The 20,711-nt window shown below is 42.2% G+C and overlaps 1 protein-coding gene across 1 annotated transcript in view; it reads right to left on the reverse strand.

Annotated features, from left to right (window-relative positions):
* Window positions 1-5,370, reverse strand: part of LOC144691872 (transmembrane protein 47-like) — a 76,022-nt gene extending 70,652 nt beyond the window's left edge. The window contains exons 1-2 of the mRNA XM_078560449.1: window positions 5,342-5,370; window positions 5,134-5,216 (exon numbers count right to left, since the gene is read on the reverse strand). Coding sequence (XP_078416575.1) covers window positions 5,134-5,216; window positions 5,342-5,370 — 112 coding nt within the window. The remainder of the gene's footprint in view (window positions 1-5,133; window positions 5,217-5,341) is intronic.
* Between the last annotated feature and the right edge of the window lie 15,341 nt (window positions 5,371-20,711).

Raw genomic sequence — 20,711 nt, forward strand, 5'->3', positions numbered from 1 at the left:
TTCTGGACCAAGGTCTCCATGGCAACTGCCATCCTACCTTTGTGCATTAGCATAGCCTTGACTTTCGCATCTCTCGGAGCCACCTTACCATGTCCAATTGTATGGCCTAGATACGTAACTTGCACTTTTGCAAATTCACTTTTAGCTAAGTTCATCACCAAATTAGCTTCTTGTAGTCGAGTAAGTAATTCTTCCAGATGCTGTAAAAGCTCCTCCCATGCCTGACTGAAAACAATTAAATCATCAATATAAACTGCACAATTGCTTAGACCCACAATTACATTGTTTGTCAGTCTTTGAAATGTCACAGATGTATTCTTCATACTAAATTGCATGATTTTAAACTGATGTAGTCCACTTGGCGTTAAGAAAGCTGACATCTCCTTTGCCCTCTCCGGCAATGATACCTGCCAATATCCTTTTAGCAAGTCAATCTTTGTGATAAATTTTGATTGTCCCACTTTCTCTATATAATCCTCCAATCGTAGTGTGGGAAATGAATCTGCTTTTGTCATTGCATTCACTTATCGATAGTCCACACACAGTCTTTGTGCACCATCTGGTTTCGGTACCAGTACAACAGGCGAACTCCAGTTACTGCAACTAGACTCAGTTTTATCATTTTGAAGCATGAAATCAATTTATTTTTGTACTTGTGATAACTTTGCTGGATTTAAGCTATAAGATTGTTGCCTCACTGAAGATGATATTTCTATATATACCTCATGTAAAGCTAAATGTGCTTTTCCCAACTTATTTCCACAAATAGGTTTGGGTGACTGCAATAGCTTTTCCAAATCACTTTGACACTTGCTTGGAAGGTAACTTAATATTGCATTTAAATTTTCAATTACCCTTCATTATCCAATTGGATTAGAGAAAAATCAATTTCAGAGTCCTGGTCTTCTACCTCTTCCTCATCGTCCACCATCACTAACACCTCTTTTTGTTCCTCTTCCCTGTCAAAGTACTTTTTAAACATATTTATATGACATACCCTCTGCTTCTTTCTTCTTTTTAGAGTATTTATTAAATAATTTACTTCACTCAATTTCTTTTCAATCCTGTAAGATCCACTAAATCTTGCATTTAAGGAATCTCCTAGTACTGGGAACAAAACTAATACTTTCTCTCCAGAAACAAAGCTACAAATTTTAGCCTGCTTATCTGCTTTCACTTTCATCACTTGCTGTGAGACCTTTAAATGTTCCCTTGCCAGCTCACATGCTCTATTCAATCTTTCCCTGAAATTTGATACGTAATCCAAGAGAGTAGTCTCTGAATTTTGACCCACAATTTCCTCATGACCATAAACTAGTTCAACAGTGCTAAAACCAGTTAATGCATTAAGAGTGTCTCTAATAGCAAATAACAAAATTGGAATTCCTGTATCCCAATCTTGTGGATAATCCTGACAGTATTCTCTTATTGTTTTTAAAGTTTGACGCCATCATTCCAAAGCTCCTTGTGAATCTGGATGATAAGCTGTTGATTTAAACTATTTTATCCCCAAACTGTTCATTACTTTCTTAAACAGCTGTGACATGAAATTTGACCCCTGGTCTGATTGTATTTCTTTAGGTAAACTATATCTTGTGAAAAATTTAATTAACTCCTCCACAATCTTCTTAGTTGTAATATTTATTAAAGGTATCGCTTCAGGAAACCTAGCAGGCACATCATTATTGTTAATAAATACTGATTTCCACTTTTAGTCTTAGGGAGGGGCCCTACACAATCAATCATGACCCTGGTAAAAGGTTCTTCAAATGCTGGTATTGTAATTAAAGGCGCAGGCTTAATCACTGCTTATGATTTTTCTGTTACTTGACATGTATAACAGGTTCTACAGAATTTGAATACATCCCTATGCAATTCTGGCCCAAAAAAAACCTCTATATCTTTTCCTGTGTTTTCCTAATTCCTAAATGTCCCCCCATTGGAATTTCATGAGCAATCCTCAGAGTCTCATTTCTATAACCTAATGGGATAACAATCTGATGCACCTCCCTCCAGCTTTCATTTGCTGAGACATAATCCAATCGCCATTTTCTCATTAATATATTCCCTCGAAGATAATAACATACATTTTGCTTTGGTTTCTGAATAAGCTTTTTTATATAACTGTTTTAATTGCAAATCATTTTTCTATAACTCCACTAACCTCTTTGAGTTAAAAACTTCAACGGAACTATCCTGCATTCCTTCCTCCTGAACAATGTTATCAATTACAGTGCCAGCTAACTGGATTTTGACACCTTCTTCTTGCCTTTGAACTGCCTGCTTATCTTTTTTCTTTCCTATGGGCTTTTGATCTTGTTATAACACAATCAGGAAACAACCCAGGGTGTTCCTTCTGTAGCACTTCCATTGAAAATGTTTCTACAGGCTGTTCAACTACCATAGGTATCACCCACATTTGTGATCTAGCTATATCATTACCCAGAATAAATTGAACCTCTGCAATGGGCAATTTTTCCACCACTCCAACTATGACTTCACCCAACTTCCATCTGCTCTTTAAATTTACCTTCCACAATGGAATAGATTTAGCATCTCCATGAACCCCACTTATTATTACCTTCTCTTACAACACTCCCTCTGAACAACAAATATCACTATCCCACAACATTAAGGATTGACTAGCCCCTGTGTCTCTTAATATTTTAACATCTTTACCTACTCTACCCTGTACACATGAAAAGACTTTCCCATCACATACAAAATCTTTAAACATTTCTGCGACCTGCTCCTCAGAATTCTCTTGGATAAACTGTGAACACATTCCCACTTCTTTACCTTTCACTGATTATCTCTGTTTCACCTGTACACAAAACACTGAACCTCAGAACCCACAGTCCTTTTGCTTCCAGAGCTTTTCTGTACCCCAATAATTCCTGCAAATTTTTCTTGCAACCTCCAACACACTGACTTCATGTGCCCCACCGTATTACAATGAAAACACCTCAATTTCCGAATGGCACTTCTACCTTCAGCACCTTCCTTTTTATTCTGAGAAAAGACTACCTGCTTTCCTTTCACCTTCGCACTTTTTAGCCTTTTCCAATTTGAAAGGGTGACGGAAAAAAGGCTTAGTTCTATGAACTAACTCATAATCATCGGCTATATCTGCTGCTTGTCTTACAGAATCAACCCTCTGATCCTCCACACGAGTTCTCATTACTGAAGGGATTGAATCTTTAAATTCTTCCAAAGGAATGACTCCCCCAAGAGATGCATAGGCTTTCTCTATTTTTAACACCTGGATCCACCGATCAGAATTACTTTATTTTACTCTTTCAAACTCAGTATAAGTTTTCCTAGGCTGTTTTCTCATATTCCTAAATTTCTGCCTGTATGCTTCAGGAACCAATTCATATGCACTCAAAATAGCTTTTTTTACCACATCATAATTCACCGACATTTCTTCTGAAAGCAAAGCATATACCTCAAGACCTCTATTTAATAACTTAGACTGTAATAATAATGTCCAATTGTCCTATGGCCATTTCATCCGTTTAGCTAGCTTCTCAAATAAAATAAAGAATGCTTCAATATCTGTTTCCTCAGACTTTGGAAGAGCTTGTACAAATTTAAACATATCCCTATTGGGTTCTACTCTAGAGATAAACCTTTCCTCCTGACGTCTCTTTCCTAACTGCCAGCATTTTCAGTTGGAATTCATTTTCTCTTTCTCTTTCGTCCTTCTCCATCTTCGTAATTTCTAATCTCCTTTTAAATGCCATTTCTATGTCCTTTGCTTCTAATTCAAGCTTTTTCATTTGCAACTGAAGTCTCACTACCTCCAATTGTGACTCATTAGTGTCAGGTTTCACTTCCAACTCTAGATACTATGCTATACTTTTAACTATATCAGATTTCCTAGCTCCTGCGGGTAACCCCATTGTAACTTATGTGCCAACTCTATTAAGTTACTTTTGGTTATTTTCTCCAACCCAATTAGAGTTCACACTTCTACTCCCAGGTAAGTATTATTAATTGCCAAAGCCATCTAGCAGTCTCACCACTTCTAAAATATCTCACCAACTCCTGAATTCAAAGAGCCTCTTGTACTTGTAAGCTTAAGATCCACCAATTCCTAACCAATCGAGGAATTAGAAATATAATTTATCCCAGACAAGCCCCCAATTTTTATGAATGATGCAGTTGGTAAAGCAGAGTTATTTTAAAAATCTCAGAGGGAAACTTTAAACGACTGTCATAACCAATAATTTTAAATGTTATGTTTGAGATGCGACCTTAAATTCAGGAATCAGACCATCAGTTCTCGAGGCTTTTTCATTAAACTAAATGAAACATTTTATTAATTCACACAGGTTAAAATATATGTACATATGGCTACAAATTACTACTGTCATAACTTTTAACAAATTCCCAAACTAATCTCCGTTAAGGTAACAGCAACCCATAGACTTAACCAAACAACAGGCAAAGCATTTTCACCTTATGAATTAAAAATGAGGCTCTTTTCACTGTGGAGGCTTGCAGCTGCCTTTTGGCCTTACATTGCCTCTGCCTGCACACCTGAAAACTACTGAAGTAATACCTACCAGCCCCATTGAATGTTAATTCTCATTGTATCAACAACCTCTTTGAACTTTACCTTTTAACAACGAAACCCCATTCATTGTACCAGTTTCATTAGTAATATAAACATATTGCTTGGTAGCTGTTAGAAAGGCATCAATTTTCACCCCATTTCTTGAATGCTCTATTCAAAAAAAATGTAAATGCACACTATCTCTCTTACACATCAAACTAGTACATTAAAGCACCTAGACTCGCTGTCTTTAATCCAATTAAGACATACCCACAGACCAAACATTTGTTTTAAAGTAAAAATATTTTCCAAAATATTATATACATCAATAGCTCATGACAGCAGCCCCAGTAACTGAGGTAGAAACTCAGCAGATTCCTGGCCTCCAGTTGTTCTCCAAGTGCCAGCACTCTTGGATTTCCCTGCCTCCATCTGCTGTGGATCAGACAGTGCAGTATGCACACCAGATTGTGGTTTTGAAGCTAATCTAGAACTAGGTCCCGCCGAGGTGTGTGTCTCTGTGCTGGCAGAGGATGTGGGTGAACGCTGTGATGGGTCTTCCATTGGTGCACCTGCGGATTCCTCTTCTGAGGTGTCCTCGGGGTTGGAGTCGATGACCTGGCCTGTGGCCACCTCAGCTGCTTCCCAGATGTGCCTGTGAGAGAAAAGAGAGATAATTAGCGCATGGCAGGGGACTGTAAAACAGGGCATTTCACTTACAGCATGGTTGTCTGATGGATGTTGCAGTGCAGGTTCCTCACTTGGTTGAGTGCCACCAACCTCACCGTCTGTGCAGGAGTGGTCCACATCCTCGCCAGCCAGCTGGATGGCTCTATTTCCAAAGGCCATGAGGTCCTTGATGTCGGGTATACTTCCCCCGTCTGGGACGTCTCTCTCTTGTTGTGGGCTAGCTTATCCTGCATGGAGACAGATGGAGAGAGTGTAAGCAAGATGCCTGTCAGGCCAGATGAGAAGGATGCCTGGCATGCGTGGAGTGTGATTGGTGCCATGGATGGCACAAGGACATGATGGGCAGGGGAGATGAGGGTGTGTGTGAGAGAATGAGTGGTGATGTCCTTTGAGCTGGCAGTCAACGTGAACCCTATGGATCTGTGAAGGGCTTGTGAGTGTTTGAACTGAGAGTGATGAGAAGAGCACCGTACTCGGCAGGAGGTTGTAACTAGTACATAGGATGTCTGTAGTACCTGTATCCCTGGAAACAGATGCCAGGGAAGATGGTGTCAGCTAGGTAGCACATGTTGCAAAGTAGTTACTATTTACCTATGCCAATCTTCATGGGCAGAAATTCCCCCCCATAGGAATGGGTGCGTGGAGGTGCACCTCTGATCGGCGCCCCCAATTGGGGGCGCGCCACCATTTTACATGGGCAGGCCAATTAAGGCCCGCCCAGCGTGACATCCGCCAGGAAGCGCTATGCGCTCCCTGTGCAGGTGGGGGGGATTCCCTGAGCCGAGAGTGCGCTCTTTCACGCATGCGCGCTAAAGAGCGCACTCATCTCCCTGAGGCTAAGTGCTGCCTCAGGGAGATTGGCTCCACAATAAAAAATCTTTAAAATAGACAAAAACAATTTCCCTGCCATGTCCCCTCATGTAACACTGTCACATGAGCTGGGATATGTCCATCACTTTCAAATACACTTTTATTACATTTTTTGAAACCTACACGAAACCTCATCCTGCCCATGGATGAGGTTTCATGCTTTTTCTAATGCCCACCAGGGCTCCCGGCCTGCCTGCTAACCTTAAGGTTGGACGGACAAGTCCACTAATTACTTTAATGACTTTGTCAATGGCCTCAATTGGCCATTGACAGGTTGGCGGGCGCACAGCTGATTCTGCTGAGCCCCCACCTACCTGAAAATTTAAATGGGGCAGGGTGACATCGGGAGTTCCACCCAACGTCATCCCGCGTCATTTTATGCGTCGGCGAGTGGGCCCCGCCCCCTGCTCACCGATCGGGAAATCCTGGCCCATGTAACTTTATAGTTTTTAACTTGCATCTCGTGCATACCCATACCTCAACAGGGTGAATTGAAGATGAAATGTACAAAAAGTCTTACCGTACTCACATCTTCCAATGTCTTCAAGCTGGACACATGACAGGAATCAGTGACCCCGGCATATTTGAATTGCACTAATGTAGCAAAATTGCCTGGGTATGCCATGATATTCAGTGGGAAAGGACTTGGAATATTCATCATGTTGACTAACACCTTAGTCATCTTTTTGATGAATACATGGTCAACACAAGACCTGATATAAAATACCCTGATATATCTAACATACCCTTACACCCACTCCCCAACCCAGTACTCTTCCCTCCCTTTCAAAACCAACTCCACAAAAAAAAAACACTCTCCACCTCTGGCTTTGCAGTCTACCACCGTGTCCACCAACCTGCTATTCTTCTTCAAACTTGTCATATTTTGTGACTGTGCAGTATCTCTTTTTTTGTCCATGGTCTCTCTGCAATTTTGGCATAGTTGGCCATACCTTTCTGCTCTGCTACCATCCCATTGTCCAACTCGGTGGGCCTGTCATTACCTGGTTACACTCTTATCTATCCTATTGTAGCAGGTTCCAGCATAGATTATTTTCCTGAACCTATTGTACTGAATTTTGCCGTCAGTGAGCAGGGCCTGCTCGCTAACGTGTAAAATGACGCGAGATGACGTCAGGCGGAACCCCCGACATCATCCCGGCCCATTTAAATTTTCAGGAAGGCGGGCTCGCCAACCTGTCAATGGCCAATTAAGGCCATTTACAAGATCAATTATACAATTAACAGACCTGCCCGTCCAACCTTAAGGTTGGCGGGCAGGCCAGAAGCCCCGGCGGCAAATAGATAAAACATGAAACCTCATCCACCAGCTGGTTGAGGTTTCATGTAGGGTTTTAAAAAGTTTAATAAAGTTATTATGTAAATTATGAACATGTCCCATCTCATGTGACATTGTCACATGAGGGGACATGTTAGGGAACTTTTTTTTTTCTATTTTTCATTTTTTTCAAAGTGTAAGCGATCTCCCTGAGGCAGCACTTAGCCTCAGGGAGATGTGCGCTCTTTCGCTTTTGGGGAATTCCCCCCCGCCTGCACAGGAAGCGCATAGCGCTTCCCGCCGGGTGTCATGCTGGGCGGGCCTTAATTGGCCCGCCCATCTAAAATGGCGGCGGGGCCCGCTTCTCTGGTGGGGATCGGATCCCCGCCCACCGGAGATTGGGTCAGGCCCGCCCGCCCAACAGGCAGAAAATTCTGCCCATTATCTCTGTAATCCCTTAGGCATTGATCCTTGCATCTCTTCCTCACCTATAAGCTGCCTCTTGCTGATTTCATATGCAGACATGGGGCCAGCTTTCACTTCACATTGCTGACACCCAACTTTACCTCTTCACCCATCCATGCCTCTGTGCTTTCAGACTGCTTGTCCAAATTGTGAATTTGACAATTTTACTGCTGCTGAGTTTTTCCAGGGCTGACCAGACCGTTCGACTGGCTTTATTAAAGATTCAAGTGAAGGAGTCTCTGTTGAATTTATGTCATCAAGACTGTCACGAACTTAGCTAAGGAGGTTCTGCAGGAGTGTGCCGTTCAGGTGACAACTGTCTCAGGGGACTTCGGATAGGCTACTATTGATAGTGAATGCGACTCGAGGGCCGAATTGATTGAATGGAAAAGTGAGAAATCCTATATACCAGAGGTTGAGTTGGAGAACTTTGGAACTGTGTAGTGCTACATTTGTGTGGGCAGTGATGCAAATGCATGTGGTTGCATAAGACGCATCTTTGTTGTATCGACTGTTTAAAAATTAAATTTACCTTTTTATTTAAAGTATCATTTGCCTGTTAATTCACACATAATTTACATTGGTTCTGGTTCATGTTAAAGTAAAAACTACAAAAAGTAAATTCTTGTTGGTAATTCCTTCATTTGGGGGTTGTTTGGTAAATTTGATTACTTTGGTTTACAGTTCTCCCACAGAGACCGTGACAATATCCGGTTGTGAATGAACTTCAATTTCCTCCAGTGAAACATTGGGAAGATGGAAGCCATTGGCCAGGATTTTCCCGCCCCGTCATGGCAGGACCCACCACAGGAGATTCAGCGGCCCAGCCAAAAGTCCATTGACTTGCGGCGGGACCGGATGATTCCCGTGGCGGGCGGAATCCCACCCATTGTCTTTGGCCCCTGCAGCAAACTCCAAACCCTCGCTACTGTTTCCACTTTCTCAACCACTGCCACTGTCACCTTGGGCTCACCAGACTGTTCGATCCTGAGCTGAGACATAACTTCTTCATTATAAAGACCACATATGTAATGCTGCTAGTGTCCATCACTACCCCAGACCATTTGCTTCTGAAACCCTCATTCATGCCTTTGCCACCTCCACTCAACTCATGATTTAATTAGCATCAGCACGTTCCTTTTCTAGTATTCAATTGAATCTATTTTGAGAACACATTTATGTCAATTCTTAGGGCATGCTTGTTGTAGGCAAAATGACCTAACGTGCAAGAGGTCAAGCTCCCACAAAGACTGGGAAGCAGGTTCTGGAGATGGGAAAGGTAGGAGGACTGCTGGCAGCTCAGGATTTGTGAAAATCTTCTATTGGCCTTCTTCCTCATCATACTTGCTGATGTATCCACTGGTAACAAAGCATGCAGTGAAGCAATTTACCATGTCACCACTTAAAGCAAACATTACCAGTAAAAGCTGCTCATATGGATACAAATATAACTTGTCATTTTCTTCAACATTTTGTAGGTGTGTTAGAGGAAGCAAAGCCAGGGACAAAGGTATATCTGTTATCAGGGAAGAAGGTCTTCAGTTATGTAGAGAGACTAAAGAAACTAAGATTTTTCCTCTCAGGTGAAGGGGAGATTTAATACAGATGTTCAAAGTTATGAAGGGTTTTGATAGAATAGAAAGGAAGAAACTGTCTCTGCTGGTGAGTTGGTTGGTAGCCAGAGAACAGAAATTTCAGGTAACTGGACAAAGAACCAGGCAGAGAAAGGATATTTTTAAATGCAGCAAGTTTTAATGATCTGGAACGCACTGACAGAATGGTTTGCAGAAACAAATTCATCATTAACTCCCAAAAGAGAATTGAATAAATACTTGAAAAAGTAACACCTGCAGGGCTATGGGGAAGAGTGAATTAAATTGGGTAGCTCTTTCAAAGGACTGGCAAAGACACCAGGAGCTGAATGGTCCCCTTCATTGCTTGAAGATTTGATTATTGCATTGGATCAGGGAAATTTCAGGCCACTGGATATATAGTAAGTTAAAGCATTTTTTAATGTTTGATATTTTTTAATCTTTATAGATTATTGTCTGGCAATTTCTACAAACAGAGGAAACAAATAGGTGATTTGCTATTGTTAATACCACAGTTTATTCAATTATTCAATTGGAATGACTGAGACAGATCAATATAGTTGGTCTGTCAATTATTAATATTTTAAAATTGGCTCAAGAACAACTCCATGGATTGCATTCTGCTGCATTTCCTTTCTGGCCTAAATTTTTTTGTTTTTATTCCAGGAGGGAGGTCTGCTAGCCACCAGGTCATTATCCTATTGTATGTAAAGATGGCTGGAAGTGGTTGTGGAGCAACAGTCCTGTTGCAACACTATCGCCATTTCCTTCCTCAGCAGTGGCATGCTCTATCTTGGTAATGGAAATTATGACGGAGTTGAGAAATTGAGTGTGAGAGTGGAAATCCACGCCTGAAAGCCTCAATATGTTATGTTCCATTAGGAACTGTTATTGCAGCCACTGACAATGTGCTGTCTGTTAGGTTTTTGTCTGATAAATGGATAGATGAAGGCAGAATTGCAGAGACCTGGCATAGTGCAGTAAGAAGATAATACTCCAGTTCCCCCAGGAAAAGGACTCAATCACCCCAGGTTCTGAGTCCAAATGCACAAGATTGTGTTGCTTATACTGTCATAGAAAATTGTTAAGATAACGTGATTTTTAAAAATTGTCATTGTTTCATGTCTTGGTCTTTCAAGTCTGAACACATTAGAGATGCATCAAAGGAAGATCGCCCTAATAGGGTCTTAATGCCACCTTCTAGCAAAATCATAGGTGCCATCTGCAAGGACAGAGGTCACGTATCCAGGCCAATGCTATTATACAGGTCCCTTGTGCTGGCTTGGAAATGAGGAAGAAGTGTGCTGATATCAAAAACAAAGCATGGGTGAGTGAGCTCTCCAATTTTGTACACATTTCTTGAGAGGCTTATCAACCATGATACAAAGGTAACTTGGAAACAGCCCCACCCTTTGAGACATTACCACTTGATGCTTGCACCCTTTCTTTGCATGAGAAGTATGAGCAGCTGGGAAAAACAAACAGATACTAAGGTCATCAGGAAAAGGTGCTTTTCTGTTGTTGCTAGGTTTACTCAATAGAGTTAGTAATCATGAATGCAGACACATAGCCTTGTTCTTCAAATAATGTGGACTATCCTCTGCATCCATGCAAGGCCACACATTGAGTGCAACATTGCTATTTTCTAGATAATGGCTACTGATATGAATAATGATATTTCTGTGGTTAGGTGCCACCTGAATATTATTTTCATGGAATCCTCTTCCATTTTTGAAAGCTGTAAGATTGAAATGCAGAGTTTGATGCCCACTGGAGTGTTATGTGCAACACTTCGTACTTCGATCTTTTTTCTTAGAACAATACACATTACAGGTTGACAGAATAGAAGTGTTTTAAATTATGAAACGATTTAGACAGGGTAAAAACAATCAGACTGCTTCCAGCAGCCGAGGATTCTAGAACAAAGGGCTATAGATACAAGATTAAATTAAATTAATTTAAATGAAGACAATTCAAATGAGAGCAAGAGAAATTTCTTTACACACAAAAAGTTGTGAGGCTATGGAATTCATTTCCAGAGTTTGTGGTTGAGGCAGAAGCTATGGGCAGAATTTTGCCCTTGATGGGCGGGCAGGCCCCACCGGCTCGGCGGCGGGTGGGCAGCTGATTGCTGCCACCGAAATGGGCCCCACAGCCATTTTAAGTGGGCGGACCAATTAAGGCCCGTCCAGTGGGCAGGGGGGATTGCCCAACTGCCAGAGTGCGCACATCTCCCTGAGGCTAAGTGCTGCCTCAGGGAGAGCGCTGAAAGTTTTTGAAAGTTTGAAAATAGAAAAATAAAAAAATTATTAACATGTCCCCCTCATGTTACAATGTCACACGAGATGGGACATGTTAATAAATATCACAGAAACATTATTAAAGATTTTTAAAACCGACATGAAACCTCACCCCGCCGGTGGATGAGGTTTCATGTTTTTTCAGAAGCCCGCCGGGGCTCCTGGCCTGCCCACCAACCTTAAGGTTGGATGGACAGGGCCTTTAATTGATTTAACTACCCTGTCAATGGCCTCAATTGGCCATTGACAGGTCAGCGGGCGGACAGATGATCGCGCTGTGCCCCCGCCTTCCTGAAAATTTAAATGGGGCGAGATGACATTGGGGGTTCCCCCCCGATGTCATCCCACGTCATTTTTGCGTCGGCGAGCGGACCCCGCTCCCCACTCGCCGACGGAAAAATTCTGCCCTCTGCAACCATTCAAGTTTAAACTGGATAGGTGCATGAAGGTAAAAAGCAATGAAAATATGATATGAGAGTGTGGCAGGCAAATACGATTAGGATTATTTGTTTATATGGGGCAAACACCTACATTGACAGGTTGGGCTGAATGATCAATTTTCCTGTTGTAACTTCAATGTAGTTCTATAGTAGTCAAAGCAGAGCATCCTGTTCAGCTGATTGCTTCTTTTCATACAGAAAAATGTTATATGTGTTACCAAGCCCCACATATAGCATCAGTCACTTATTTGATACATATGTGCACTGCAAACTGTCTGATGTGTCAGATGTTCTTGGATATCTTGGAAAGATCTGATGGTATGAAAGCTTTGTGGTGTAGTGACATGAAGAACAGTTCCTGATTTAGATCGTGTATAGAAGTAGATGGCACAACTCCATCATAGCCTGTCTTCTGTAATGGAGATGGAGAAGACAGGTCTCCTATACACAGGTATATGTGGTAAGACCTATAAACATAGGTACCAAAGTAGTGGCAAGTGTAGCCAAAACACTTCAGGTGTTCTTCCACTGGCCTGAACAAATTCCTCTCCTTCATCTCAATTAGTTAGAACTGACAAAGAGATACCCACCTTCATGTCATTGTCGTCCACAATGCCAATGATGGCAGAACTATCAACATCCTGGAAGTCACCATTCACCAAAAACTGAACTGGACCAGCCATTTAATTCTGTGGCTACAAGAGCAGGTCAGAGGCTGGGAATTCTGCAGAGAGTAATTAATCTTCTCACTCCCCAAAGCCTGTCCACCATTTACAAGGAATGAGTCAGGAGTGTGATGAAATACTCCCCACTAGCCTGGATGAGTGCAGCTCCAACAACACTCAAGAATCTCAACACCACAAGATGAAGCAGCCCATTTGATTGGCACTCCATTCACCAACTTAAACATTCACTCCCTCCACCATTGACGCACAGTAGCAGCAGTGTGTATCCCCTACAAGATGTACTGCAGCAACTCACCAAGGCCCCTTTGACAGCACCTTCCAAACTCACAACTTCTACCATCTAGAAGGACAAGGACAGCAGAATGGACATATCCATCTGCCAGTTCCGCTCCAAGCCACACACCATGCTAACTTGAAACTATTTTGTTGTTCTTTCACTGTCGCTGGGTCAAAACCCTGGAACTCAGTTCCTAACGGCACTGTGGGTGTATCTACCACATGGTTCAAGAAGGCTGCTCAGCACCACCACCTTAAGGGCATTAAGGAACGGGCAATAAGTGCTGCCTAGCCAGCGACACCCACATCCCATGAATAAATAAATAAAATGAAAGAAACAAGAATAATGAAGTAAAAAGATGGTGAAGCAATAAAACTCAAAAATGCGAAACCAATAGACTAGCCAGCAACCAATGTTTGGGGCAAAAATCAGCAAGAGCACTCAAACTCCTCCCCAAAACTAAATCAGAAGCCATTATCGACATTTAAGAAGCTTGCTTGTGAAGGCCTGGTCCCACAATGCCCCAATGCCCAGGTTTCATGGGTAAGGTTCACACTGTGGACATTAAGTGTGAAATTTAGTTAAAAAAATCCTGTTTAATGGATTTTAAATGCGGAAAGATAGTCTCACACACACACTGGTAGTGCATTCCAATTTGTGCCCCCAAATCATCCAATGGATTGTTAGGTGCCCCACAAATTAGTCATGTAAGGCTGATACCCAATTTTCACACCTGCATCACTGCCACCAGCATGGTCTTGCAAAATTAATGAGTTTCACAAAGACCATTTATAAGTGATGTTAGGTACGTTAAAGTGTTCATCCTGTAACATTTTAAGTTGGATAGTTTCCATGCTAATTATGATTTACATTTATTGATGATGACTTCATACTTATTTTAAGAAGAACAGAACAGAGCAGAAATGATCAGAACAACACCCCCAAGCTGTTAGCATGGATCCTTTAATATTTTTGTAAGATGTGATTTAAATCTCTTGCAAGATCTAGCTTCATAACTATGTGACAAGAGCCAAATAACTTTCATTACATACTGAATCATCTGTACACTTTGTGGAGCTGGCTGTGGCAATTTAATTATGGCAGTAAATAAAGGAGAGATACAATTAAAAGCCTTGTTTTAGCATACATGTGACCAGGCAAACAACCAAATATTCTCTCACCACAGTTTTTATCTGCTTTATCTAGGCTGTAGCCTAATTTTCAGTATGAATGCAACTTAGTAACAAGTGACTGGTAACAAGTGCAAAGCTCACCTGTGGTGTAGTGTTGTGCTTACAACTAATTTTCTATGATTAGCTGATTATCGTAATTATTCATAGCTCCAGGTGCAGCTTTGAATGTGTGCTGAGAGATAACCTAAAGAGATGCAGTAACTTAAAGGAGAGTGGCAGAACAGGGGGTCAGTCATTCTTGTAGTTTTTGCAAAGGCTTGGAAGGCATTTAGTGCATTGGCAGCATTGCTAAAATAGAAGGAGGTTAGGGTAAGAAATAACAGTCAAAAATTCAGTAAAAACAAACTTAACATAGAGACATGAAACAAATTCTGTTAGAAAGTGACGGAACTATTCAGCACTCTAGTTCCTCTTGATAGCTGCAGAAATGGAAGTGGTCCTACATTTGGTGGCTTCAAGGAGGGTGATCCACCATGCTACTTCAGGGCACCATGCATAGGTAAATACTGCAGAATGTCTGGAAAGTGATGGAAGCAGGCTTGGGGCCCCATTACTTTCATTGGCTATGTGAGCCCCAGGATACTGATGAGCTTCAGGTGTGTTTGCAATAAATAGCATCCTGATCCCCAAGTACAAACCATTTATGTACTGAAGCAGTCCATGTCCAAATGCAGCAAGACTTTGACAATATCCAGGCTTGAGGTGACAAGTGGTAAATAACATTCACGCCACACAAGTGCCAGCCAATGACCATCTCGAACAAGAGAGAATCTAACCATCGCTCCTTGATGTTGAATGGCATTACCATCACTGAATCCCCCATTATCAGCATCCTGGGGGTTACCATTGACCAAAAACTGAACTGAACTAGCCATATAAATACTGTGGCTACAAGAGCAGGTCAGAGGCTAGGAACCCTGCGATGAGTAACTCATCTCCTGGCTCCTCAAAGCCTGTCCACCATCTACAAGGCACAAGTCAGGTCTGTGATGGAATACTCTCCACTTGCCTGGATGAGTGCAGCTCCCACAACACTCAAGAAGCTTGACACCATCCAGGACAAAGCAGCCCACTTGATTTGCACCACATCCACAAACATTCACTCCCCCCACCATCAATGCACAGTAGCAGCAGTGTGTACCATCTACAAAATGCACTACAGGAATTCACCAAGGCTCCTTAGAAACCTTCCAAACCCACGACCACTACCATCTAGAAGGACAAGGGCAGCAGGTAGATGGGATACAATCACCTGGAAGTTCCCCTCCAAGTCACTCACCATCCTGACTTGAAATGATATCGCCATTCCTTCCCTGTCACTGTGTCAAAACACTGGAACTCCTTCCTACCAGCACTGTGGGTGTACCTACACCACATGGACTGCAGCGGTTCAAGAAGGCAGCTCACCACCACTTTCTCAAGGACAACTAGTGATGGGCAATAAATGCTGGCCCAGCCAGCGAAGCCTACTTCCCATGAGTGAATTTTTTTAAAATGGTGAACAATAGTGGTCCCAGCACCGATCCTTATTATACACTATTTCCCATATTTGCCAATCTGAGTAACTACCTTTAACCTCCACCCACTATTTTCCATTTTGAAGGTAGTTTGCTATCCATTCTCCTACTCATCCTTTGACTCATGCTCTGACCTTAGTCATGAGTTTTCCGTACAGTACAAGTTGAAGACCTTTCGAAAATCCATATACAGTAAGTCTAATGCAATACCCTTGTTTTCCTTTTCTGTTACTACTTGACAGAATTCAATAAGGTTGGTCATGCATGACATTCCCTCCTGAAATCCAAGGTGACTGCTCTTCATTATATTTTCAGTTTTTAGATGTTTTCCTATTACATCTTTGAGTAAAGATTCCATTATATTTCCTGCCACGAATGCTAAGCTAATTGGTCTATAGTTCTCTGGGCCTCTTCAATCTCCTTTTTTAATATAGGAAACGCATTAACTGTCTGGATTTCTTAGCGAAAGAAGCTTGAGATGGTTAGAAGAAAATGAGTGGAACATTAGAAATATTAAACAGGCATAGATAAAAAGAGAAGTAGAGAAAGTAATCAAACAGGCAACTCAGTAGAAACATTCAGCATAATTCTATCAAACATAGCATAATAGTTAAAAATTGCTAGAACAGGAAATGGAAATGATCATTGGATTATGGAAAGATTAGATCTGAGTCATCAAAGATGTAATCTAGAGGCGGAACATTTTGAGAATTAAAAACAAAACCATTCCTAGACGAACTTGAATTGCTATCACAACAAGGGGGTTGTATATTTTTCTTATGTTACTCTTCCAAAAAGATAAATTGACAGAGATGCAGCTTATGTAGGATGACTCAGAGTCAAATTTGGTATTGCACATTAAACCTGGACAACAATGCAAATCTCGATTAATATTTCATATGGTGAGTTATGGTTTGAACTATTAGTGCGATGCAGATCACATCCCTTGGTTCACTTCTTCATTATATATTGTTAAATTATGTAATTTATATGTACTTCAGTGCCAGTAACGTAGGAATGGTGTATTGGTTCGTAGTTTTAAAATAACTTAATACAATATTGCCCTTGTTTTAAATCCCATCCACCTCTTACCTGTTATCTGTTGAATTTGCCTATTTTTGTTACTACATCATTGTTATATGTTTGCATGGGCTGCATCTTACCTATGTCATGCGGGCTGGGTGGGAGCGAGCGGGGGCAGGCGCAGAGCTGATCACTGCCCGCGATTGGCTGCGCGCCACCATTTTATGTGGGCGGGCCAATTAAGGCCCGCCCAGCATAACGCACGGCCGGTGGTGCTCAGCACTATCTGTGTGGGTGGGGGAAGGAGGGAGAGTCGGGGCCTGTACTCTATTGCGCATGCAATCTCCCTGAGGCACGGAGCTGCCTCAGGGGGATTAAGTTGTTAAAAAAATTTTGTTATAAATAAAGTAAAAAATTATTTAAACATGTCCCCTCATGTGACAGTGTCAAATGAACTGGGACATGTTTGTCAAGTTCACCGACCTTATTTCTTAATTTTATAAAACCTTCAGGAAACCTCATCCCGCCCTTGGATGAGGTTTCCCGGAAAACGTGAAGGCTGCTTGGGCTCTTCACCTGCCCGCCAACCTTAAGGGCAGCGGTGTTAATGATCTTAATGAATTTATTAATGGCCTTAATAGGCCTTTGACAATTCAGTGGGCGCCAGCCGCCTCCGGTGCGCGCCCGCCGAACGCAATATCAGAATGAAGTGCGATGATGTCGGGACGCACGCCTGACTTCATCTCGCGTCATTTTGCGCTTTGGCGTGTCAGGCCCGCCCCTGCACGCCGACAGCAATATTCTGGTCCATGTTTTTGATCTGATCATATAGTCCACATCATGAATTTCTTGATATAAGTTATACTGCAATCCAGGCTTTGGGCTGCGAATGTGTTTCTTGAATAAGATACCATTATTAAAATGGTGGATACAGCTACCATAAATTAGCTAAATTAAACTGTTAAATGTTGGATATTGTTACGACTGGTGCCCGGGCGAGGTCCCCCAATTTGGTATGATCCCGGATGACATACCCCAATTTGCTAACCTCCCAAACAGGACCTCAATTTTGTTATGCTCCCGGGTGAGGAGGAATGAACTGGCTCCCCTTCTTTATTTGACCCCCTCAGTTAGTCACAACAGGTTAATTTAAAAAAAAGATCCCTTCCCTCACGGATACCTTTTCCCAGTCCAAATGTATTTATGTTTTAGAAAGACCCAATTTAACCAGGCTTTCTTGAGTCAAAGAAAGAGTAAGTTTATTAGTTACTAAAAACTCAAGAAAAAATAATAAAATGCAACACGCATACACACAGATCAGAAATGAAAAGTTGAGTCCAAAAATAAAAGTTAAAAAGATATATGAATCAATCTTTGGCTTGTCCATGAGGAGTAGATAGCGAAACATTGTGGCTGTTAAGTTGGATGATCCCTGAGGAGCTGACTTTGGCAGCTGATCAGTTGGTTTGAAGATACTGGGTTCTGCAGGTTAGCTGAAAAAGCTATCCTATTTCCTTTTTGACTGTGGCATTGCTGTCTAGTGACTTGTCTCCAGCAACAGAGAGAGAGAGAAATACTTTTACCTGCCTAGTTGCTCTTCTTTTTCTGCGACCCTCACAGCACAAGCTGGCATATCAGAACTAGAGTACACTGATCAGGTTTGCAGCTGGCTTTTTAACCCATTCCCTTGTGTGTTCCTGGAAGGGAAAAACAAATATGTCTTTTGGCCAGAATCTGTTTTATTCCAACTCAGATCATGTCCACATTCTGAGACATATCTCAACAGGAGATGGTTTCTGCTGAGATGTCTGTATTAATCAATCTCCATTGTCTCTGCAACCACAGGAGATTAAAGTTCAGTCTTTTACATTGCATTTCTTCCTGTCAAGTGTCTCTGTCTAAAGTAGGCCTTGACACCTTTTTATGTGCACCATTCCAGGGTCTTTCTGGACTAGTCAGTCAAGCATAATTCACATAGGAATTTCCCAGAAAGTGGTTACTTTACAGTCTCAGCCAGCTTTTGCTTGTATGTCCTTTTTAAAAAAACACGTCTTTCTCAAAATGTTCAGTATTCCCCTAAGTAATTCAGGCTATGATCTGCTGTCATGGCGCTTCCCCCACACAATGATTGAAATGAGATTCATTCTCATTTCATTACAAAGGGAGAGAAAAAAGTATAGAACAAGAAACACACTCACACATATATTCATTCTCCTCGCCTTGGTCAATATTATCTCTTCAGTTCTAACCGGGTCTCTGTAAGTTCTGGGCAGGGTGTCTGCAATCACATTTGATTTCCCGGCAATGTGGGTGATTTTTAGGTGGTACTGTTGCAGAAACAAACTCCAACAGAATAGCCTGGCATTCCGTGTCATAAACTTTTCCACAAAGGTTAATGGGTTGTGGTCAGTATAGATTGTGATCTCCCTGTATCCATTTTGGACATATATCTCAAAGTGTTTGAGAGCCAGTTATAAGCCGAAGGTTTCCTTCTCCGCTGTGGAGTACCATTTCTGATACTTGATTAGTTTTTTGGAGAAGTACATGGTTGGTCTTTCTATCCCTGATTCATCTTCCTGGAGGAGGACAGCCCCTACCCCAATGTCACTCACATCGATGGCTATTTTAAATGCTTGGTTAAAGTTAGGAGCTGCAAGCACAGGATCACCTATTAAAAAGGTTTTCAGCTTTTCGAAAGCTGCCTGGCATTTCTCAGTCCAGACTACCTTTGCTTTTCTCTGTAGTAGGTCTGCCAGCTACTGTGCTGAAGTTTGGGACAAACTTGGGGTAGAACACACACACCCCCAAGAACCTTATGATTTCCCGTTTTGTTGTGGGAGTGGGGAACTTTGACACTGTTTGTGTCTTTGCTGCTCTGGGCAATACTTGTCCATGGCCACTGTGTGTCCTAGTTAGGTCACCAGAGCCTTAGCAAACTCACTCTTTGTGAGGTTAATCACTAGGTCAGCTGACTGTACTTTCTGGAAGAGGGTTTCCAGTTGCTGTAAGTGAGTTTCCCAGGTGTCACTGTACACTAGGAGCTCGTCCAGGTACACTATGCAATTGGATAAGCCCGCCATTATCTGGTTCATCAACCTTTGAAAGGTGGGTGGGGCATTTCGGAGTGCAGATGGCTTGACTCAACACTGGTATATCCCATCCGGAATTACGAAGTTGGAGATTTCCTTCACGCGGGCAGTCAAGGGAACCTGCCAGTATCCCTTGAGTAAATCTATCTTTTTAATGTAGGCTGCTTACCTACCATATCTATGCAGTCTTCCAGCCGGGGTATTGGGTAGGAGTCGGCTCTGGTCACTGTATTAAATGCAGAACCTTGTGGAGCCGTCGGCTTGGGCACGAGCACAGCTGGGGAGCTTCAGCTACTGCTGCTAGGCTCTTTAAGTTGGTGCTCCAGCACGTAGTTAATCTCCTCCTGAGCCTGGGCTAGCTTTATCTGGGCCTCGGCAAAAGGGATGTTGCCTTATGGGAAGGGCCTCTCCCACATCCACATCATGCAGAGCTAGTGTGGTGTAACCTGACTTGTCCCTGCATAAGCCTTTAAGTGTAGTGAGCAGCCTCATCAACTCTGTTCGCTGGTCTGCACTTAGGTGGGTGAATAAGGAGTCTGTTTGCTAGTTTCTCTGTGTTGGTTAGCCAGGCGTAGGGAGCTCGATGTGGGCTTCAGCCACGCCTCCCTCCAATTCACCCCCACTAGTACCCTCATCCTCTAGGTCGGTGGCAATGAGACAGACCAGTACCTGTTTGCCCCTTCGTGGCTGTGATATTGCTTTATCATGTTGACATGACAGAGCCATTGT

This window comes from Cetorhinus maximus, chromosome 16, assembly GCF_964194155.1.
Source record: "Cetorhinus maximus chromosome 16, sCetMax3.hap1.1, whole genome shotgun sequence".
NCBI lineage: Eukaryota > Metazoa > Chordata > Chondrichthyes > Lamniformes > Cetorhinidae > Cetorhinus > Cetorhinus maximus.